Source organism: Lolium perenne, chromosome 5 (assembly GCF_019359855.2).
Source record: "Lolium perenne isolate Kyuss_39 chromosome 5, Kyuss_2.0, whole genome shotgun sequence".
Lineage (NCBI taxonomy): Eukaryota > Viridiplantae > Streptophyta > Magnoliopsida > Poales > Poaceae > Lolium > Lolium perenne.
In genome coordinates this window covers 231,435,216-231,457,770 of record NC_067248.2, presented here as the reverse complement: position 1 = coordinate 231,457,770, position 22,555 = coordinate 231,435,216, and the positions used below count along the sequence as shown (strand labels likewise).

At 46.5% G+C, this 22,555-nt stretch overlaps 2 protein-coding genes across 2 annotated transcripts; one reads left to right on the top strand and one right to left on the bottom strand.

Annotated features, from left to right (window-relative positions):
- The first annotated feature begins 208 nt into the window (after nucleotides 1-208).
- LOC127302213 (protein MANNAN SYNTHESIS-RELATED 1) lies at nucleotides 209-3,711 on the top strand. The gene is made up of 6 exons (XM_051332623.2): nucleotides 209-513; nucleotides 1,352-1,496; nucleotides 1,591-1,658; nucleotides 1,752-1,837; nucleotides 2,347-2,929; nucleotides 3,147-3,711. The coding sequence occupies exons 1-6, from the start codon at nucleotides 412-414 to the stop codon at nucleotides 3,423-3,425; spliced, it is 1,263 nt and encodes a 420-aa protein (XP_051188583.1). The 5' UTR covers nucleotides 209-411; the 3' UTR covers nucleotides 3,426-3,711.
- Nucleotides 3,712-4,039: 328 nt separating this feature from the next.
- Nucleotides 4,040-20,206, bottom strand: LOC127302212 (calcium-transporting ATPase 5, plasma membrane-type). The gene is made up of 35 exons (XM_051332621.2): nucleotides 20,157-20,206; nucleotides 19,916-20,076; nucleotides 16,682-16,798; nucleotides 16,558-16,600; nucleotides 15,731-15,846; nucleotides 15,505-15,636; nucleotides 15,133-15,222; nucleotides 14,931-15,000; nucleotides 14,343-14,413; nucleotides 14,185-14,268; nucleotides 14,017-14,094; nucleotides 13,856-13,927; nucleotides 13,606-13,689; nucleotides 13,394-13,476; nucleotides 13,184-13,292; nucleotides 13,034-13,089; nucleotides 12,916-12,958; nucleotides 12,756-12,839; nucleotides 12,369-12,506; nucleotides 12,181-12,246; nucleotides 12,005-12,103; nucleotides 9,050-9,160; nucleotides 8,815-8,979; nucleotides 8,167-8,226; nucleotides 7,324-7,488; nucleotides 6,707-6,823; nucleotides 6,524-6,622; nucleotides 6,112-6,249; nucleotides 5,731-5,831; nucleotides 5,568-5,613; nucleotides 5,341-5,475; nucleotides 5,005-5,112; nucleotides 4,808-4,899; nucleotides 4,503-4,600; nucleotides 4,040-4,419 (listed from the first exon to the last, which is right to left on the bottom strand). Exons 2-35 carry the CDS (start codon nucleotides 20,039-20,041, stop codon nucleotides 4,394-4,396), a joined length of 3,222 nt encoding a protein of 1,073 aa, XP_051188581.1. The 5' UTR covers nucleotides 20,042-20,076; nucleotides 20,157-20,206; the 3' UTR covers nucleotides 4,040-4,393.
- Nucleotides 20,207-22,555: the final 2,349 nt, after the last annotated feature.

The window sequence follows — 22,555 nt, the reverse complement described above, 5'->3', positions numbered from 1 at the left end:
ATGCATTATAGATGCAGTATCTATGGTACACATGATACTACTATATAATCTACCCACTACGATTAGCCTAAAGCAAATTATGCCCAGCCACCATGGGGATTAATCAATCAATGTCCACGGTAACGCCGTGTTATCTGGATCCGGACGGGACGGGACAGAGAAATTATACAACTCCCGGCTCCCGGGCGACCCGGCCCGTGTCAGGATAGCAAATCTCGGCATTTTCTTTTTCGACAAATCTCGGCAGTTAAAGCTCCAGCTCTCCCCACGGCCACTGCGTCACTCCACTCCAGTCCACTGCCCCATCGCGCGGCAGTACACGAAGCCGGCACTCTCCTCGTGCCGCTGTCGGTGGCCGTCCGTCTGCAGTCTGCTCCTCCTTCTCGCTCGCCGGCGGCCGGTGTCGGCGCAATGGTGGATCCGCGGCAGGTGGTGGCGGGGTTCCTGACCCTCTCCATGTTCGTCATGCTCGGCAACATGATCAAGCACGACCACTTCACCTCCGTCTCCGAGGTATAATTAAGGGCTTCCTTCTCCCCAAGATCTCTCGCCCATCCTCTCTACGCTCTAGCTTTAGTTTACAGAGTGTTCCTTTGGAAGGAAATTTGCAGGGGTGATGATGTCGTGTTCTTGCCTTCTTGGTTCCTGATTTGGTTAACAGTCACCTGATTATGCATTGTTTGGTCCAGACTGCGGATAGACTGATCTGTGCAGCAGCAGTGTCCCTAGGATTGGGATTTCCTGATTTCCTCTACTGGTTCTTGCCAATAATCTCAACGGATTTTCCGTCGCAGTCGCCTTCTGAAGAAATCTCGACTGTAAATGCAGTCAAGATTTTTCCAGTTCTGTACAGTACATGGCCCCAAATCTGAAGTGACTAGTAGATCTAGCTGTGAAGGGCGATCTAGAGAATTCTGTGTCAGACTGTCAGAGTGCCTTGACTTTTGGGCTTAGCTAGGGTTTAATAACCAAATCTCCTAGTTAAATCAGCACGTTGCACCACGCTTTGGGGTCAAAAGGAAACCAGAAGCTTGGTATCCGGTGTCACGAATAAATTATTATGAGCTTTCACCCTAGAGAAAGGGCTGTCGGTGGGGAAGCAATACTTTTTAACTTCTTTATAAAGAAAATTACTATGGCTAATCTCGTTTAGAGTATGAGCTGAAAACTGAGAGTTGTCCATGTGATAAATCACTATTACTCCCCTAGCTTGCTCTCCCTGTCTTTCACTTGTTCAAACTTCAAATGCACTGCCGACACAATATCATCTGCTACTTCTAACTGATAGAAAAATGCTGACATTTTTAAATGTTGCGGCCATGCTATAACTGCTCTCAATTTGAACATACAGCTGAGCATAGAGGCAACAGGCGTGGAATTCAATGCGATGAAGATCGCAGACAATACTGAAATAACCAATGCCAACAGGGCCGGAGTGGAGCCCCTAAATGAGGCTGTTGAGGAGGTCAAACCCTGCTGGACCAAACCAAGCCCAAGTAACAATACATTGCATAATAATTCAAGAAATTTTTCTTCACATCCATAACTATTACCGGTTAATCTGGTTACTGATACTCGTGTTTTATGCAGAGGGTGAGCAGTCTAATGGTTTTGTGACATTGTCGTTGACTATGGGTCCTGAATATCACATATCACAGGTATGCCTGCAACTTGGAACTTGCCCTTGTAAAATGTATGACTGAGTGAGCAGAGAATCATCTTATGTTTTTGTACTGCCCCTTTGTCTGCAGATTGCTGATGCTGTAGTAATTGCAAGGTATCTGGGTGCAACGCTTGTACTCCCAGAAATCAGAGGAGATGAATTAGGAAAGAGTCGGTATGTTTCTGGAGAAATGATGCTATTTTACTCAGTTCTGCATACACTTACTGGTGGTGAAAGGCTGAAAGCATGTGTTTCACCACATCAGCATCTAGTGATTTTTCTTGTCCAATACATGAGCATCTGGAATCCTTGTTTTCCACAAATAAATATGAACAACCTCTTCAGATAACACTGAAGTACTTGCGAATAACTTGCAAATTTGATTTAAATAATGAATCGTGTTTTTAACATGGATAAACAATGAGAAGTTTCTTACTATATCTCTACTATCCGGCCCAACAAGGCTACGTTCTTTCTGCAACTCAAAATTATGAATATTATGTTCTCTAAAATCTATAATAATGAATACTCCGGATTCTACAAAACCATTGTACTTCTTTTATTTCAGAAATTATGATGGTTGTTATTTTGGAGAAATATGCTGATGATTGCAACTTTGAAGAAAAATGCTGAAGATTGTTGCCATCACAATTCTGACCTAATGATATAAATTTCATGAACAGGAACTTCCAAGACATGTATGATGGAGAGAAATTCAAGAGGAGCTTGGATGGTGTTGTCAAAGTAGTAGACAAACTTCCTAATGAATGGAGTTCTAAGAAGCCAGCAGTTATTAGAGTACCAAACCGGGTGACAGAACACTTCATCCTGGAAACCATTCAGCCCATCTTCCAAACAAATAGCTACCTACGACTTGCAATTATTTTCTCTTCAGTAAGCTTGAAACCAAAAGGGACGAATAATAAGGACTTGGATTCAACGGCTTGCCATGCCATGTTCAGTGGCCTCAAACTGAAGCCGGAATATTCGGAAGTGGCTGAACAAATGTTGGGCAGGCTTAAAGAACTAAGCAAGAAATCAGATGAGAAGGTGTTAGCAGTCGATCTGCGAACTGACTTGCTAGAGAAGAAGGTCTGTAAAACAAGCGGGGGTGCGAGAAGGAAAGGCTGTTATAATCCTCATGAGGTTTTGAATTTCCTGAAGAAGGTTGGCTTCTCTGCTAATACAACCATCTACCTGACAGAGACATGGTGGCACAAAGGCCTGAATACTCTCAAGGAAGCTTTTCCAAACACTTATACCAAGGCAAGTAACCAATCTACCATTTAATTAGTGTGCATCATATTCTGTTTTCTCCTAACTAATTCTCCAGCTGCGATGATATATTAGCTGACATAAAAGCTAGCACAAAACAACAGATCCGCTCAATATGCTATATTGTAACTTGTTATGCAGGACCTTTTTTTTTTGAAAAAAAAGCCTTATGGCAGGGATTTTTGACCTAAAATTTGTCTTTGCGCAGGATGACATAATGCCGGCTGAGAAGAAAGGTGAGTTCCTGAATTCAGGCGATTCAGATCTAGCAAGAGCCCTGGACCTTGAGATTTGCTCGCAGAGCGATGTCTTTGTCCCTGCCATTGCTGGTATGTTCTACGGACATGTTGCCGGTAAGAGGATTGGATCAGGCCTGACCGAGATCCTTGTTCCTGCTACGGGACTCGGTGCATCAGCGCAGGCTTCAGACTTCATCTCCACATACATCACCAAGAAGAGCCACTTTGCCTACTCGTGCTACTGCTAGTACCGCCTAGTGTTTACTGTCATTTAATAAGATGAACTGAAGTGAGATGCTCGGCCATGTTTTGGGTACATACATGCATTTGTAAGTGCTGTTGTTGTATTACTAGTTAGGCTTTGTTGTGGGAGGCACATGGCATGATGAGTGTTGTTTGTGAAAACAGCAACAAACACAGGATCATAGTGTGGTACAGAATGAACACTGAGAGTGGGCATGCGAAAAGAGTGTGCTTCATGTACCAGGTTATATGCTAAATCATCTTATATCAGCTCACCAGTTATGGCGGAAATGGCTCTGAAATGTCCATCCATGGAATATGTACATTCTGACTACTGGAATCTTTTCCAATTCCTCCACTTTATCAAGCTAACAGCTCAAGGATCATCCTAAAGACAAGTAATCAAGAAAACTAACCCAATGGCAAGTGCAGGCGACTTACTGCTGTCGTCTCCATCCCGTTCTCTTGCTCAACATAACAACTCCAGGAGCCAGCGTGCTGCCCTGACGGACTTGAACCCTGCAGCAGAGCTTCATGGCAATATCTATGTTGGCACTTCGAGCTCTTTTTATAATGTCCAAAAGGAGTTCAACATTATATCTACAGCACTAGCAATTAGTGAAAACGTCAAAACTTGCAAAAACATTGATCATTGTTCTCTGGAAGTACAAAACTTGTTCGAAGTCTTCAGCCATATGGATGGGAGTTTAGCCTAGAAACTAACTTGCAGATCACGATGCAAAGTCTTATTTGAGTAACCTAATATTCTGTAATACGCTGCACTATGGGCGAGCTTCCTCTTATTCCCTGTGGGCGCATCTGAATCCCATTGATAGGGATCCCCTTTGCCCCCCTCTGCAAACTCCAGCTGAGATGAAGCCTTGAACTTTGTCACACTTTGCAGCTTCTCCAGAAGTTGCTCCCCAGGGAAGAGCGGAAGATGTGTTTCTGATTACAAGACACCAGCTAAATCTCAGCTCTTCCCGCCCTGCTCTTCATCTGCAGTACACAATCGAATGTAGGGGTTACTAGAAGCTCGCCGAGCGATAATAAACCTAACAGAGGGATCACATGCAAATTACCTTGTCGTTTCCTTCTCCCGGAAAAACAATGCTTGAAGTAATCCTGGAAAGGTCTGGCCGGCACCGGAATGGATTTCCCAAGATATGCCAGAGGCCAGCTGGATTGGCAACAGATAAGGAATAAATTATGAGTAATTCATGGCTCGCAGCATGTTGGATAAAAAAATTGAGAAAAATCCTTTAGCATTGGCGCAGACGCAATTGACGGCAACAGATATTGGGCTATATGAAGTTGACTACGATGTGCGTTTAGAGCGAAAATTAGTGTCTTGTCTGTACAGCACACTGGAGTTCTCTGTGCATACCTTACTGCACCAATAGCAACTGATAGCAGCCACAGCTTCCAACCAAGTCTAACAGTGCCGAAGAACTTCCCGAGAAACTCAACTATCAAGGTCTGCGTGATGAAATGATGTTCATGAACTCACTTTTCAAGATCTGCCAGATGAGATGATGATCCCACTTGTGCCTCGTCAAAACATGTATGCATCTTGACAGTTACCTGAAGTACCGTAGTTATACCCACTATAGCCATGAAAAGGTGGTTCCTCGTAACTCCTCTGAAGACATTCTTCTCCTCAGGCTCGCGAGCATTGAACTCATTGAAGATCTGACATGAATGCCACATCAGGCATCAGAAAAGAATTCTATGATTTCTTACATGTATCAGGAATATGTACATTCACATGTGATATATTCAGTAACGAAATTGATATGTAGCAAGGAGGTGTTGAGGCTATTCAAGGAATGCAGCATATCTCAGGAAGTGACAACAAACTGTAGTTTCACTAAAATTATAAAATGAATTATTAGAAGAAAAATCCTCCAGTGATCTTACTTGGCAAAAGACAAATGCATTGAAGACAAAGGTGTTTTTAATTTTGTCAGCGTGCTCTTGACTTTCATTATGTAAATGGAAAATCCTTTGGCCATCAAAATTGAAGACGAGAAGAACTACTATCTGGTAAACAGCCTGCAAAAAATCCATATAGATATGAAAAGCTGATTTAACAGGGTCTTAATTGATTGAATGTATACATACAGGTGAGTTAGACAACTACAGACCTGGATAAACAGGTTTCTCCACATAATATTTGTAATAAGAGGTTCTCTGAAGAAATGAATAAGAAAGTATAGCATTAACGTTATTTAGACAAAACTGAAGTACATAACAACATTAACATATAAAGAATATCTGTCAATAATTGTGTATGAGGGTGTATTGTACCTTCGTCCAACAGGATGTCTCTTCATTAGGCTGTCCGTCGGTGGTTCAGTTGCTAATGCAAGAGCTCCCAGTGTGTCCATGATAAGGTTCACCCAGAGAAGCTGTCGACAAGAAAAATGATGTGGTTGAGAACAAATAAACAAGGCACTACTTCCTTCAAAGTATCTTAGTAGTTTGCCATAGCTATTCATATTTTTTTAGCAGTTTATGACAAAAATATTTCGAATTTTATGTTTTTTCCTTAAATATTTTTTTATGCTTATGTCATCTAAACAACTCAAATAAATGAGAATGCACATAAACAGGGACTGATAAATGAGAACTTAACACAGGATATGCAGCTATAAGAATAACATAACACAATAAAGAAAAGAGTTCAACCTGAACTGCGTTCAGAGGAACATCACCAGAGGACACAGCAGCAACCACATTTATCACTAGAGCAGCGACATTAACAGTCAGCTGGAACTGGATAAATTTCTGAATATTTGCATAGACAGACCGTCCCCAACGAACAACCTAACACAATGAACGAAAGTTAAGATTTGTGCTCTAGATAGAAGGTCAAGATTAGTTGTCACTAGATCAGAAGTTCAGAACTATGGTGTGTGATGCACGCAATTCATACAGGTTATTGCATATGCACGTCTGTCAAGATATATCGCTGGAAATACATATTTGCACAAGGACAAACCATGCTGGTATGAGCGTGCAATAACTGAAAGCACAATGACAGGCTAACATGCCGATGTTATAAAAATCAGCATTATGCTTTGATGTTGGAGAAGACAACCTTGACAACAGATGTGAAGTCATCATCCAAAATTATAATGTCTGAGCTTTCTTTAGCAACTTCTGTCCCCGAGATACCCATTGAAAGACCGATATCAGCCTATATGATAAAAGGAACATATGAATACAAGAGGATGATTCTAGGTTAACACTTCAATAAATAATGACATAGTTGCAGACACACCTCATGTAATGCTGGGGCGTCATTGGTGCCATCACCGGTTACAGCTACAACATGTCCTTTTCGTTTCAAAGCTTGTACAAGCAAAAGTTTGTCGTTTGGAGAAGATCGTCCCATTACCTAAAATAAAAGTTGATATATTAACTGATACCACAAAATGAAGTCAGAAACTTCGAAGAGATTTCTATCAATAAAGTACCTTGTATCATATGAAAATGCTTTTATTTATGGTAGTGATATGCTTATAGTTATACAAGTAAAGTAAAGACCCTATACCCATTAATTATCTGCAGACTGGTTGTACAAAGCAACAATAAGCATTGCTACTTGTTAGCACAAAACATCACTGGAGTTAATTAATTTTATTCGAATCTAACTTGACCTTTCTTTGCTAAAGAACACAAGAACCGATGTGGGCAAATTGAACGCCATTTTATATTATCCTTGAATTCCTTTCAGAAGATATTTTTACTCTATGATATCAATACATGTGCTACTCAAGGTATAATTTTTTTTTGTTAAGGATATTATTGTGTTAGTCTAGTATTGATGTTCCCAAATTTCATAGTTTTGGAAGCTCCAAACACGAGATAGAGGGAGGGATGGAGAGGTGGGCTTACTGTAATCTTGTCAGCAACTTCTTCTCGTGCACTTTCAGACATTTCACGGAATACCTTCCCCTCTATTACTATTGTCTCTGATTCAACATCATTTGCATTCAGTATTCCACATTCGAGAGCAATGGCCTTAGCTGTTTCAACATTATCTCCTGTCACCATCCGTACCTATAACAAAGATACCTTTAATGCTTTAATCAAATGCAAGAAGAATTCTTTTCAAACACACGATGTACATGCACGCTGACACCCACACACAACACCTTGAAATTACATGTTCTGCCCATGTGATCTACATAGCTGTCAGCCTGTGACAACAGTTATCCCTTGCATATGAAGCCAAGGATATCCGCATTTTACCATCTATTTTTCGATTAATTGAACAAACAAGGATGATAAAGCTGGATTTACTCAGCAATAATAGCTACAACTCCTTCACATTATTCGATCAATTAACACACATCAGGCATGAAAAACTAGTGGCCTTGGCATATAAGCAGATCAAGTGTACTAAAGATATTTTTATATATTTGCAACATGGCCACATGAAGGAGAAATTGGAACTTTGTAAGTATAAACGCTTCTATTAGTACCTAAGATGCCCCGTTTATTCAAATACACATGGATAAGCGTTTGGACCTTCCCTCATATGAAATATTCTTGACAACATGCACAAAAGGAACTGAAGCACCATAAACGTTTTAAAACAGTATATTGGCAAACCACCATGTCCTAACCTCCTATTATAAACTCAATAGTTCAATAATCCATGAAAAGAAAATATGAAATAGAAATAGATGGAAATAAAATAAGTGCATAGAAAAATAAACCATTGAGGATAATAACCTTCACACCAGCAGCACTGCATAATTGTACAGCGTCCCTCACTCCTTGGCGACAAGGATCCTAGAGAAAAAAAATCATAGAAAGGTAAAATGTTGCATGCAGCCATGAAGAGATAAAAAATTATACGGAAAAAATGGAACATATATTTGTTAAGTATATTATACCACCACTTTCCATCAGATCTGTTTTTTCGAATAGTTTGTTGGTAGAACTATTCTAACATGGTATCAGAGCGCCCAGGTCTCGGGTTCAAGTCTCAATCCCCGCACCATTAATCCCCAATTTATCCACGCCCCTGTTGGGCGTGAGGGGAGGTGTTATCCACGTTGGATGTGAAGGGGGGGGGGGGGGGGGTGTTAAGTATATTATACCACCACTTTCCATCAGATCGGTCTTTTGGAATAGTTGGTTGGTAGAACTATTCTAACAATATTGTGCCTAAACAGATTCACACATAAAGAGTTCTAAACAGAAAGCATCCAGCTAGCAAGATGCAAATGGACAATTCTGTTATTGTTTTCTTTTTCATTCATATAATACCATGGCATGGACTGCTAAATTATCCATGAAATGAAGACAGACACAGGCTACGCGAAATTACTCAAATGATAGCAGAAGTATAAAATAAACACCAACAACAATACACACCTTTATCCCAACCATTCCAAGAAGAGTCAGATTATCCTCAGGCAACTGCCACTTATCGAGATCTTCCTTAGGAACCATTCTGAGCTCCCAGGGACAATATGCAAAAGCAATACAGCGCAGTGAACTCATTGCCATATCGTCAATGGATCTCTTCAATTCGTTATACTGTCAAAGTACTAACAATTTAGTAAAGGCTTCAGAAGCGAAGTATCAATCAATTTGGGTTGGTATTTACCTTGTCAGAACTCATTGGATGAGCTGAACCATCAATAGAAAGCCAGCTTTTGCAAGATGCTAACACCAGCTCAGCAGCACCTTTCCAGTGGATGTGGACATTATCATCTGACTGCACTTACAACAATAGAATAGCACTGAGATAACATAAACTAAGAAACTCCTACCAAAAAAAGGACTAGGAAAGATAATAACAACGTAAATACTACTCCCTCCTATCTAAAAGCCAAATTAGTTTTTTAAGTCAAACTTCCTATCTAAAATATAATCCAAATTAGTTTTTTAAGTCAAACTTGTTTTAGTTTGACCAACTTCGCTGAAAAAATATCAACATCATAACAAACAAATACAGTACAAAAACACATTTCATGATGCATTTACAAATACACTATAAACTTAGTCAAACTTAAGTAAAAGTTTGACTTGAGAAAAAAATTGTATGACTTGAAATTTGGGGCGGAGGGAGTATGATTAGTTCAAGCAAGGCACTCATTTACGGTATATACTTGTTACCTCTACGATCATGTCTTCGAGCCAGCCCACGCCGCCACCGCCGCCGCATCCGAGAAGCCGCCGGCCTCCTCCGCCGCCGCGCACCTGCCGCCGCCCTCCACGGGCGCCGCGGCGCCCCTGGCAGATGTCGCCGGCGCCGCCCCCTCCTCTCGCAGCAAGAGCTTTCGACGACCATCCGCGACCTCGCCACCGCCGTCCGGGGCATCCGCACCGTACCTCATCGGTACGCGAGGGGATGACCACGCTGCCCTGTCGCCAACCCTCGCCGCCTACCCGGCCGCGCCGACAGCCCTACCCGGCCGGGCGCGCCTGCTCCGCCCCCGGCCTCACCGCCGCCGCCGCCGTGGGCGTCTGGCAGCCGGTCCCCGGCCACGGGCCCCGCCTCGATGCCCCGGGGTGTGCCCATCCGGCGGGTCCGATTCCGCCGTCGCCCTCCCGACTCCCGGCGTGGGTGACCGCGACGGAGCCCCCGCCCGTCTACTCGGCCGCACCGGCGCCGTCCCCCGTCTACACCACCGCCGGGGACCCTCCGCGCCCGTCCTTCCCGGACCCACCGCCCGCCCGCTTCGCCGACCCTTCCGCTGGTCGCGCGGAGTACCCCGCCCAGGGCGCCACCGGCCTCGCTCCCCCAAGCTACGCCAAGCTGGAATTCACCACGTACGATGGCGTCGAGGACCCCCTCAACTGGCTCAACCAGTGCGAGCAGTTCTTCCGGGGATAGCGTACCCTGGCTTCGGACCGGACGTGGCTTGCCTCGTACCACCTCCGCGGCGCCGCCCAGACGTGGTACTACTCCCTGGAGCAGGACGAGGGTGGCATGCCTCCATGGGACCGGTTCCGTGAGCTCTGCCTTCTCCGCTTCGGCCCTCCAGTCCGCGGCAGCCGCTTGGCGGAACTTGGGCGTTTGGCGTTCACCACCATGGTGCAGGACTTCGCCGACCGCTTCCAGGCCCTCGCATGCCATGCGCCCGGTGTGACGGGGCAGCAGCGCGCCGAGCTCTTCATTGGCGGACTGTTGGACCACATTCGCGTCGACGTGGAGATGCGGGATCCCCAGGACCTGCAGTCGGCCATGTACTACGCTCGCGCCTTCGAGCAGCGCGCGCGGGCCATGCAGCAGGCCTTCCCGGCCAGCGACGTTCGGCCAGCCGCCCGCCCTCCACCGACACCACCAGGCCAGGCGCTCACGGCCGTGACTCATGCGGGGCACTCCGATCCAGCCGCGACGCGGCCTTTCCGTCGGCTGACCACGGCCGAACAACTTGAGCGCCGTCGTAAAGGGTTGTGCTTCAACTGCGACGAGCTCTATGTACCGGGCCACGTTTGTCCACGCCTGTTCTACTTGGAGACCGTAGACGACGTTGCGGCTGATGTCGTCACAGCTGGGCTGGCTGACGCGACCGTCTCCAAGGCCGACGCCGTTCCGGGATGAGTTCCGCCAGCAGTTTCCAGCTATCCAGCTCGAGGACGAGCTGTTTGAGAAGGCGGGGAGGAATGTTATGCCCAGTTTATCTTATAGCAGGAAGAAGCCCATTAGTGGGCCTAAATTAGGGGCTTAGCCCATTTATCTTTAGGTTATTAGCCTATTTATATCCCTGTAATAGCTACGTGAAAGGCAAGCAATAAACAGATCTCATAGATCGTTATTGCCGACTCCTTGAGGAGTCGGTCTTCCCTGCCCTAGCTGCCGCTTCTTCCCTTGCGCCGCCTTCCTCCAACCTCGCGACGGCGGCCAGCCGCCGGCGCCGCCTTCCTCTCCCTCGTCCAGCACACTTCCATCCCTACAATCTACGTAACCGTGTTATGACCAGTTTATCTTATAGCAGGAAGAAGCCCATTAGTGGGCCTAAATTAGGGGCTTAGCCCATTTATCTTTAGGTTATTAGCCTATTTATATCCCTGTAATAGCTACGTGAAAGGCAAGCAATAAACAGATCTCATAGATCGTTATTGCCGACTCCTTGAGGAGTCGGTCTTCCCTGCCCTAGCCGCCGCTTCTTCCCTTGCGCCGCCTTCCTCCAACCTCACGACGGCGGCCAGCCGCCGGCGCCGCCTTCCTCTCCCTCGTCCAGCACACTTCCACCCCTACAATCTACGTAACCGGCCTGGTAGGATCACAGATTCTACCAATACTAAAGAAGGCAAAAGGGAAAATTCAAAGCAATAAAAAGACGTTGTCTTGAAACTTTGACAGGACAGGCAAAACACATACAACTTATAAAGCAAGCTTAGAATTTTCTCAGCACAAGAACCATCATGTAGCTCTGAGAGATAGCAAAGCTCACAACGAAATTGCAAGATGTAAAACCAAAAGGTCAGAAATGTAGTAAGCTAAATACTTAGCACCAAATTGTAGGAGAGTCAGTAATTCAGACTAAAAAGGTCCATTTCTTATTTAACATAGATGATTCCTTCAGAATTTCAGTGCATAAACTGTGCATACCACTTGCACTGCAACACCACCGCATTTCTTCACCGAGTTAAATGGCAGAACACGAAGAACTGAAGATCTTGATCTCACGTCATTGAAATCCATCCCAATCTATGCAGTTCAAATGTCAATTTAATGGAATAAACTTGAAAGAAGTAATGATGAACCAAAGAGCGTATGGGCAGTACCTTAAGACCCCAAGAAAGAATTGCTTTTTCAGTTGGTGAGCCTGTAACTTCAGCAGTTCCTCCATCCTATAGACAGGAAAACATATTAACATGGATGACATTGTTTGGTATGACAGGTGAATTTCATTGGAAGTACTTACAACTGTATGCAAAAAAGTACAAGCAAAGAGAAATGTACCATACTGTACCTCTGGCGAAAACACAGCTCCTGCTGTGTTTTGTACAATTCCTTCAATAAGTAGAGATGCTACACTGCTAGACATCAACCCAGTATTATCACAAGGATTCAACTTCGTCTCACTCAAATATACTTCCACAACTGTCATCTAAACGATCAATTGGAAAAGGAGAATATAAGATACAGAAGCACAATGACAATTTAAGGCATCACTGATTCTATGCGATCACAGTTAAACACAACTATTAGAACACATGCTCATTCAAACTGGTAACTTGTCAGGTTTGATTGAAAAGCAAACCATGAAGGAACAGTGTCAAGCTTCAGCATGGTATATCCAAGCAGCAGTCGTGTATGCATAGTATTTTTGTGGTGAGTGCAAATTGGCTTCACAAACCTTATTCAAGGTAAGTGTTCCAGTCTTGTCACTGCAAATCGTGGTTGCGGATCCCATTGTTTCACAAGATGAAAGTCGCCTCACCTGAATGCCAAATCAAAACACATAGATTATATACCTATGTCAAGGTTTGCTTTAAAAGTCTCTTCCTATGTATTACCAGAGCCTTGTCTCGCATCATCTTTCGCATTGAATATGCAAGGCTGAAATCAAACAAGCACCAGTTTAATACACCTGCCAATTTTAAGGAATTTGTATAGAAGGTAAAAGATTCATACGTCAAAGTTACTGCTAAAGGGAGTCCTTCAGGCACAGCAACAACCACAATAGTTACCTAGTGGAAAATGAGGTAGAATCAGCTGACTCAGAAAGAAATACTCCCTAATAGTCTTCATTAAAGTGAAAGCAAGAGAAGTAGGATTACATACGGCAATTGTAAAAATTCTAATTGCCCCCATAAATCCCTGTTTTGCACCAGTAGTCCCAGCCACAAATTCGGTAGTTCCATCTGGATTATTGCTATGCCCAGTAAAATATCTACAGTTTAGATGGAAGGTGTTCATAAGAAGCATATTTACATAATGTAGCAAAATACTTAAAGTGCACCATAGAAATGAATGACTGTAATGGAGATCCACCTCAACCAAAGCACGACAAGGACAGCACCAGCAACCGACAAACCCACGACACCAATTAAAGTAGCAACACCATTCAAGCGCACCTACTCCACGGTTGGCACAAGTGGTAGCACAGCCGTAAAAAAAAGTCAATATAAATTCACACTATTCTCTATGCGATCCATAACATGAGAAAAATGAATTCTCTTGTAAAAACGAAATAAGAAATAAACCTGTAATGGGGTTTCTTCACCAATATCTTCTGAAAGGTTTGCCATCAACATACCCCATTCAGTATTGGTACCCACACCTGTTACCTATGCATTTATCATAAATAATTCGTTAGTAGTCAGTATAAAGTGCTGGAGTGAATGAGATGCTACCAAATAATAGAAAATATACTAGTAGATACTCAATTATGCAATATAAAAGCAGCAAGCTGAGCTCTTCATAATTTGGAATACCCAACCAAGTGATACTCACCAACATAGAACCGTAACCATCTGCAACCTTGCAACCAGACATCAACATAGGTGCCTTTTGGTCCTTATGAACCTGACAGTAAAATGACATAACTTTGAATATTTAAGAAGGAAGATTTCAGAAAACAACAACTATTTTCCCTTTTTTTTATCAACACTTACAATTTTGGACTCTCCTGTCATACTTGATTCATCTATTGCAAGAGAATGACCAGATATCAGGACACCATCTGCAGGAACCTGAAGATCAATTAATGCATGTAATAGCATCAGTATGAGAAAAATAGCCCGAATGTAGACAAAAGTGGAATATGTGATGCATTGAATTACTTGATCACCGATTTTGAGGGGAACAACATCGCCAACAACAAGGTCAAATATTGAAGCACCTATTCTTTTACCACCTCTGATAACCTAATGATAGGTCACAATAGATCATACACTGCCAATGAGTGCCAGTCCCTAGCAAAAATACTCAGGATACTCACCTCAACTTGTATGTTCTGTTTCTCCGCATTCAGATGTTGAAACTGAAGAGATTGTCTATAATCACTGGTTGCTAAAAGTGTTGTGAAGAAATAAATATTATGGTCATTTCCAGTACAGTAACACCTATGCAAATCACTGGAACCCCAAATATATGATCATGCATAAGTACAACTGCTGATATTCGAGAAAACATGTGTTTTCCTAATAACTTAAGGTTTTCTATGAACTCGTGAGTGCGTTACACTCATTATGTAGTCAAAGCAAGAAGTTACGAGTTTGACACGCAGCAGCTCATTTTACTTCATCCTTAAAAAATAAGGTGGCTGTGTGAAAATAATGGGATGCACTCACATCCCTGAAACCATTTGCACAGTTGCACCATGTGATCTGTCAACGTCTGCACCCTGACAGGACTATGACACATAATCTATACAGCATAGGCCTGAATAATCCTAGATGCAAGGGATAGTGTTAAAATATGAGTATAATGTCACTCCCCTTAATTTTTGAGTTTTGGATGAGCTGATTAGTGCATAAAAGTGAATAGCAATAGAAGGAGAGCAGATTAACAAATGTAAGACTGTTACCTGTTACAAATATCACAAGAAAAACAGCAAAGAATATGCTTCCACCATCATACCATCCATCTTTTACACCCTAAGTAGATAATAAAATAAAGCCAAAATAGCAATATGTACTATTAGATTGAGCCATTCTTACAGTGAAAATACAAAAAAAAATGAATACATAAACAAAGGAGACGAGATAAATCAGAATGTCATAAAGTACCTCTGTTGCCATGCCCAGCGATAATGATATAGCAGCAGCTACCATTAGAATCACAAGAGTCAAATCCCGACAAGCTTCAAATACAAAGCGCTGCAAATAATAATTTGGTACATATTACATTTGGAGACATATGGAATTCTAAAATTCACATGGTGCACATGCATGCTATAAGTTCTACAAAGTATATTTGTTTTTGCAATCACTACATATATATTCAGTTTTAATAATGTATACTTGTCCCAGGAAAGATAGTTTTTACATCATGAAATACTTTTCATTTACCCCTACAGCCTTCAATAGAACAAGAACGACAAAAAATAAGACAAGGCACACTGGAAAACTGAGTTAGGAGACATAAGGAAAACTGTGTACCCATATGCCTTTTCTTTTCTTGCGTGGATAGGTGTTTGCTCCAAAAAGGTCTCTTCTCTTCAACAGATCCTCCTCGTTTGAGTTAATTCCTCTTTCTAAATTACTCTTTAATAAACCTGAAAGCCCACTAACCTGTGAAGGCACTCTATTAGAGACGTAAGAATAAATCGCCAAAATAAATAAAAAAATAAGTCCCAATTCAAAGAGAAAATTTATATGAACCTACCCCTCCCACCTCCTCAAGCATAATTGCATCATGATCTCTGTTCAAAATTACAAGCTTTTCCAGATCAATTGGAAATCTCTGAGAGAGTGACCCAACCTCTGTACCATTATAGGATTCTGTTTGATCAACAGAACTAAATCAATGTCATATTTTTGTAATGTAAAACTAAAGATGTGTTCTGACGAGAACTGAGTTCCAGCTCAGTGGCAAGGAAAGCGAGTGCGCAGCCAGCCCACCGCAGCCAGCCCACCCGGGTTCGAATCCTCATCTCGCGGTAATTTCGCAGGGAGGGGCGAACTTTAAACCGGGTTATCATCCTAGCATCCATCCGCTGGGAGAGTCTCATCCTACCTAACAACGTATAGCCAAGGGAGGGATCATTCCCCCGTTGGTCAACGTTTAAAGATGTGTTCTAACAGGAATACATGGGTTGTGATGTAACATTATAAGGTCATATGTCTTTCCCAATTACACACGCTGCTAAAAAACAGATGCTCTATAGGTGGAAGAAGAAGCAAGGCAAAGGTCGCCAGGATGGATTTTCCATTGTACGCTTGAAACCAAACGTGAACATTATCATCACATAACAATTGCTATTAAACAGAAGAAAGAATTGTGTGGTTTGTGTCCAATACTCTGACAGTTTTATACATGTAATTATGGTCTTTGACGCATCAACTGTTTGTTAAAATATGTATGCAATCTTCCAACCAAGTTAGTAACGAGCAGGATTTTCCATTTTTTTAAATGCGAAAACACGAAAAGCATTTATTTTCGATGCACGAGTTTTCCATTTAAATATATGAGTGGGAAATTGGAGATTGTACCTTCTAGCTCCTTTTGACCAGCCTTCTTGAAAAGGAAAACTGCCTGAAGAATAAAAATATAGAATGAGCAAATATTATACTTGAATGTGAAGCGTCATTTGTCAACCGGCAAATGACACAGTACCCGTATAACTTGTGCATGAGCTCGTATCATTCTTCTCATGTTTTCTTTCTCTTCCTCCCTCTCCAGATCCACAGTATATCTAAAGTGACGCGAGGCATTGAGCACAAGGGCAGCTTGCTGAAATGAAGGGAGGAAAGGCATGCTTAATTTTAACAATAATGCCCCGTTCCTACTAAATGTATACATCAAACTTCATGTATTTCTTGAAAACCCCGTGGTACAATTTAAAAATTATTACATTACTATTGAAAGGAAAGAAAAAAAAGTAGGCGAGCAGACTGTTCCTGATTCTAATAACTAGTATACATGTAGGAGTATCTAGATTGGGGGATATCATCCTTCTACTTTGAACAGGTCCCAACCGATAAGCTTCACATTGTTGCAACTTGAAAGTTAACACTATAGCCCAGAGGCAGATACCATAAGATTTCGAAACTGAACTGCAGCAAATGCACAAGTAAGAGCATCTCTAACACAGCCCGTAAAAGGCCCGGAACCGAAAAATAACCGCCGTTTTACGGGTTCGGGGCGAAAAACGGCGCCGATCAGAGCCCGTATACGGCCCAAAACCGAACATATTTTTTCGGGCTGCGTTCGGTTCGCTCCATCGGCCTGTATTTGTAGGGGCCGACGGAGCGAACCGAACGCAGCCCGAACACAATCCCTAATTTGCGCGCGAAGGAACATTCAGCTCGTCCCAACCGCCGCTGCCCCCGCCGATCTGTGCGCCCTCGCTTCCTCTGCGCCGCCACCCTCCGATTTGTCCCCGATGAGTCTCGAATCGACCCCGCCGCCCGCCGTTGCTACCCCGCCGGCCGCCGTATCTACCGCGCCGACGCCGACACCCTCTCCCGTGGTCGCCGGAGCTTCCGCCGCTCCACCAACAATCCCGGCCACCGCTCCCACCCCTGTGACCCCCCCCCCCCCCCCCGGTCTCGTCGACGACTGCGGCGAAGAGGCGGCGCGCGGGAACGCATCTGCTCCCGCAAGCCGGTGCCGCGGCGGTCCCCGGTGGTGGGTCGGCGGTGAAGCCGAAGGCCGTCCGTGCGAGACCGAAGAGTTCGGGTCCGAAAAGGACCAAAGTGAAGGCGGCGACTGGCCGTGGCCCCACGCCTCCCTGCCCATCTCCGCCTACGCCGCCGCCGCCTCCAGAAGCCACCGTGACCACCGCCCACGACGTGCTCGACGATGGCGCAGCAAGGTACACATGAACTCTTCCTCCGTTTTTTCCATTGCAAGTACGTACTGAGGCCTCGTCAAATTAGGAACGATTCCAGCTCGTACATGGAGATGTTGGGAGAGGTGAACATTAACCCACTCCCGCCATTCGGCAACGACAACTACTGCGGGGAAGAAGGGGAAGAAGGGGAAGAAGGGGAAGAAGGGGACGAGGGGGACGAGGAAGAGGACGACGGTGTGGTGGAGGTCACGGCCGATGGAAATCGGAAGAAGAGGCGGGCCAACAACTACATGGAGATTGAAGACGCCACCTTGTGCCGAGCTTGGGCCTCCGTGGGGATGGATGCTGTCTCCGGCACGGATCAAACAGGCAAATGGTACTGGCAGCGCATCGAGGACAAGTTCCACAAGCTCATGCCGCGCGTTCGCCATCCTGTCGATCGCACCTACCGATCCCTCCAAGGTCGTTGGGACGCGATCAAACCGGCGTGTAGCCGGTGGGCAGTAGCAATGGACCAAGTGGTGTCCAATCCTCCTAGCGGCGCAACTGTCGACGAATATGTGAGTGCATATTTCATAAAGCTAATTGTAGTTTTAGCGTCGGTGAGATATTGACGATTTGTTGGTTCCTTTTGCATATGTAGGATCGCATTGCTGATGCTAGGTACAGAGACATGGCCGGAAGTAAGGGCAAGAGCTTCAACATGCGTCGTTGTTTTGATGTGCTCCAACACCTCCCCAAGTGGAAGTTGAGGGATGAAGAGGTCGCTCCGAAGAAGGCTGCGATGGTTGCGCTCGACGACACCAAGGACGAGAAGGAAGGCAGGAACGCCGACAAGCCGGAGGGGAACAAGAAAGCGAAGGAAAGGATAAGGCTCGAGGGGGAGGCTGCATTGTTGAGGAACAAGTTTGATCAAATGATGAAGTCGAAGGAGGTGATAGCGACCAAGACTTTGGAGACCAAGCATGTCATCATCGAGACGAAGAAGGAGGTGAGCCTTGCAAAGCTTGAAGCCAGCCGAGAGGAAGCAAAGACCAAATCCAAGTTGGAGGAGATGAGGATCAATGTGAAGAAGGCCAAAGCAACGAAGCTACTATTGGCCGAAGAGAGGGAAATCTTGATGATGAACACGAAGGAAATGAATGAGGTTCAGCTGGAGTGGTGGAAGGAGACCTCGGCGGAGATCACGGCGAGGCGAAGAGCTGCTCGTCAAGAGGCATCTGCTGCTGCCGATGTGCCTCCAGGAGGTGGTGCCGATGTGACTCCAGGAGGTACTGCCGATGGTGCTGATGGCGGTACTGCCTCTGTTTGATGCCGGCGGTTAGATCTGATGGTGAACTATGAACTGTGTCATTTGGTTGTGTCATTTGATGTCTGCACTATGAACTATGCATGATTTGTTTGTGTTTTAACGTTGAGCTTTGATCGATCATATGCAAATCAATTTCATAAACCTTGTTTTTACGGGTTCGGAAGCCGCAGGCGCAGAACAGAGCCCGTAAACCCAAACTGTAAAACAGAATATTCTGTTATTCAGTTTTCGTTACGGGCTCTGTTCTGCGCCTGCCATTTTTCGGTCCGTAAACACGAGTTCGGTGCACCGAATTCGTGTTTTTCGGTTCCACTTTTTACGGGCTCTGTTAGAGATGGTCTAAGGCACTCTAATTCAGAAAGAGTAGTATAGTTGTCAAGCATATCCATCCATCAGATAAGTTCAGAGCCACTTGATGTAGTGACTTTTTTTTGCGTGTAATTCAAATGAAAGTATGAAACCATCAACCCAAACATAAGAAGGGACGTCCCGAGGATGAAAACAAATATCTCAACAACTAGTGCACATAACAGTTACGGTACAGGGAAGCTGACACTCAACCCACGGACGACCACACTAGAGATTATCGATTAAAATACACCAAGATGTACATCGTAGTGCTCACACAAAATTTTCCCTCCGGTGTACGGCAATTTCATCCAAACTCACCCCCAAAAACGATAATCCCCAACAAAAATTTGAACCAGAAGCAGCAGTGAGAAAGAAAATGAGGATGGCATACCCTCCAACGGCGCAAGCGATCGTACGACGCGTTCTTACTGGGAATATCGAACGCGTCCCCTTCCTCCAGCTGCATGTCCTCCTCCTCCCGCACCGGTACGGCGATCTCCGGCGGCGGCGACGCCATTTCCGTGCCTCACCTCCAGACACCTAGTCGCCGACCTAGCAACGGACCTCTGTCACAAGCCCAGAACGAAGCAGAAGGTCCTGGAAGCTTCCGGAGCTCGGTGAAATCGCCTTACCTCGTTTTTCGCGTAACCTGTGAAGTGTCAGCGACAGAGCCTCACCTCTCCTCGCCTGTGCGCGCGCGTTTCTGCGTATTTATCGGGGACCCGTAGCGACTTAGCTGCGCGTAGGAAGGTTCCCGGAAGGCGGCTCTCCGATGACTGGCGGGTGGGGCCAACGTACGATGGCCCACGTGTCCGTGAGTGGTGGGAGGCACAACTGGCTGTTGCAAGTTAGAGCATCTCCACTCGTGCCCCCGTCGAGGCCCCCGGCGAGCGTTTTTTCCATCCGGACGGCGTAAATCGGTCCAGTCGCGCCCCCGGTTCCTCGTTTTCGTCCGGATTTGGCCCTTCATCCATCCGGCGAGCCCACGCCACCCCCGGCCCCCCGGGGAGCGCTCGGGGACTCCGGACGAAACGAAAGGCGAAACGTTCCCGCGCGTCTGGTGGCCCCAACTTGTCGGCGAGAGACACTGATCGTCGTCCTCATCGCATCGTCTTCCGCGCGCTGTAAAAGCCTGCCGCCGGTCAGCATTCGCCGGACGCGTAGCTTCCACGCGGCGAGTTAATGCCGTCGCCTCGGTTTCATGCGCGCCTACCGCTATTTATCGCCGAACTACCCCGGCTGCCCCGCATTCACCTCCTCGCTCGTCTTCCCCCAAATCATCCCCGAACTCGAAGGAAGCAGCAATGGCGAACGACGGTGCGGCCAACAACGGCTTCGGCCGCCGCTCTCTCCACCAATGGGAGGGGCGACTCCTGCACGCGGCGGGCTACCCTGCGCCGCCGGACTTCCGCGCGCCGGGAGGCTGGAGGGCTGGCGCGAGCGGCGTGCCGATCCCGCCGCCGCCAACGAGTGGCGGCGCACTCGAAACGGCGATCGAGGAGGTGCTCGCCACTCTCGATGACGAGCAGCGCGGATCCGCGCTTCTTCCCCGACAACCACGAAGCGTGGATCGCGTTCTTCCGGCGAAGGTACGAACGCGAACTCGCCGCTACGACGGCCCTCCTCCTCCTCCGACAAGGAACAACGCCGCCGGCCGCCGCCGATGGTGGAGCGCGCCCAACCGCACCCTCGAGAATGTGCTCGCGCACATCGAGGACGGGAACTCCCTGTCACGGGGATGCCGCCGCCGGTGGCGGCTACCGTGTCGCGCCGGCACGGTAGTTCCCGGATACCGAGGAGGATGGCGCCGTCCTCCTCGTCGTCGGGATCGAGATCGGCGTCTGGGTCCGGCGGGTCGACGCCGGCCACCGTCAGAAGGAGTGGCCGTCTCCGGCCACCGTGAAGAAGGAGCCGGCGTCTCCACCGCCGACCGAGAGGGCGCAGCAGCGGCGCGCTCGTCATCCGCGACCAGCCCTCCTCGCCGCAACGCGGCGGAAGAGGAAGACGGCGAAGAATCGGGCCGCCGCGGCCGCCGCCAACCAGCTCGCCGAGGAGGAGGCGAAGCGCGCGGAGGACGCCGCGGTGGCGGAGGCGATCGCCGTGTCGGCGAAGGACCTGGTGCCCGCCGACAACACCCTCCCCATCGACGCCGCCGTGGGCCGAGTGGTCCGAGCGCGGCCCCGGGAGCGCCAGAGGAGGAGCGAGCGGCGGATGTTGGATCGGCCGCCGCGCGACAACTCGCCGCCGCGCGCCGCCGCGTCGTCGTCCTCGCGGAACGCCGCGCCCGGGGAGGTGATCAAGCTCGAGGAGAGCAGCGGCGACGACGACATCTACCGGCCGTCGCCTCCACGCGCCGGCGACGCTGGCCAGGGCACGAGCCGCTGGTACGAGGCGCCGCCGCCCCAGGACGACGCCGGCTCCAGCGACGACGACGGCGACTACACGACCTTCTACCGCCATTTCGGCATGTAGGAGTTTTAGTATTAGTTTGCCAATCGCCGAATTCAAATATATGTACGAATTCGGCCTATTTATGTACGAACTCGCCTCTATATGTTAAATATCATTAAATTTCGCTTATGTTTGAACGAATTCGCCTATTTTGTCTGAATTCGTCGTATTGCGTTGCATCCATCCTGGGCTCGCGGCTGGGAAAATGGGCCTCCCCACGCCAAATCTTCCTCCAATCCGGACGAAAATTTCGCCGGATTTGGGCGTGGGGAGCCCAAACGAGTGGGGATGCTCTTACATACAGACTGGGGCCAGAACGGGCTGGCCTGCTTGTCAGTGTAACGAAAGGCTGAACAGAACGGGGTGGTAGCGAGCCGTTGGGCTGGTTTGAAACGGGAAGATGAAGTCTCTGCCGTCGGATCGGATGAACGGTCGGCCAGATATAACTCGCATTTGTGCCACCGTTAAATGGTGGTTTTTTTTTTTGTTAAAAGGGTGAAGTGCACTCTTTGTCCTTCAAATCTTGCAAAAGTCTAAAATTAGTTCCTTAACTCTGTTTTGGTCTATATCTGCCTTCAAA

What these genes read in the sequence shown, in the direction of transcription:
- LOC127302213 (XM_051332623.2), top strand. Translation starts at nt 412, where the DNA reads ATGGTGGATCCGCGGCAGGTGGTGGCGGGGTTCCTGACCCTCTCCATG. An exon ending in ACTTCACCTCCGTCTCCGAG is followed by an intron (nt 514 to 1,351) that starts GTATAATTAAGG and finishes TTGAACATACAG; the next exon opens with CTGAGCATAGAGGCAACAGG. An exon ending in GATGAATTAGGAAAGAGTCG is followed by an intron (nt 1,838 to 2,346) that starts GTATGTTTCTGG and finishes TTTCATGAACAG; the next exon opens with GAACTTCCAAGACATGTATG.
- LOC127302212 (XM_051332621.2), bottom strand. Translation starts at nt 20,041, where the DNA reads ATGGCGTCGCCGCCGCCGGAGATCGCCGTACCGGTGCGGGAGGAGGAG. An exon ending in ATCCAATGAGTTCTGACAAG is followed by an intron (nt 8,980 to 9,049) that starts GTAAATACCAAC and finishes GTACTTTGACAG; the next exon opens with TATAACGAATTGAAGAGATC. An exon ending in ATGCATTTGTCTTTTGCCAA is followed by an intron (nt 5,113 to 5,340) that starts GTAAGATCACTG and finishes CATTCATGTCAG; the next exon opens with ATCTTCAATGAGTTCAATGC.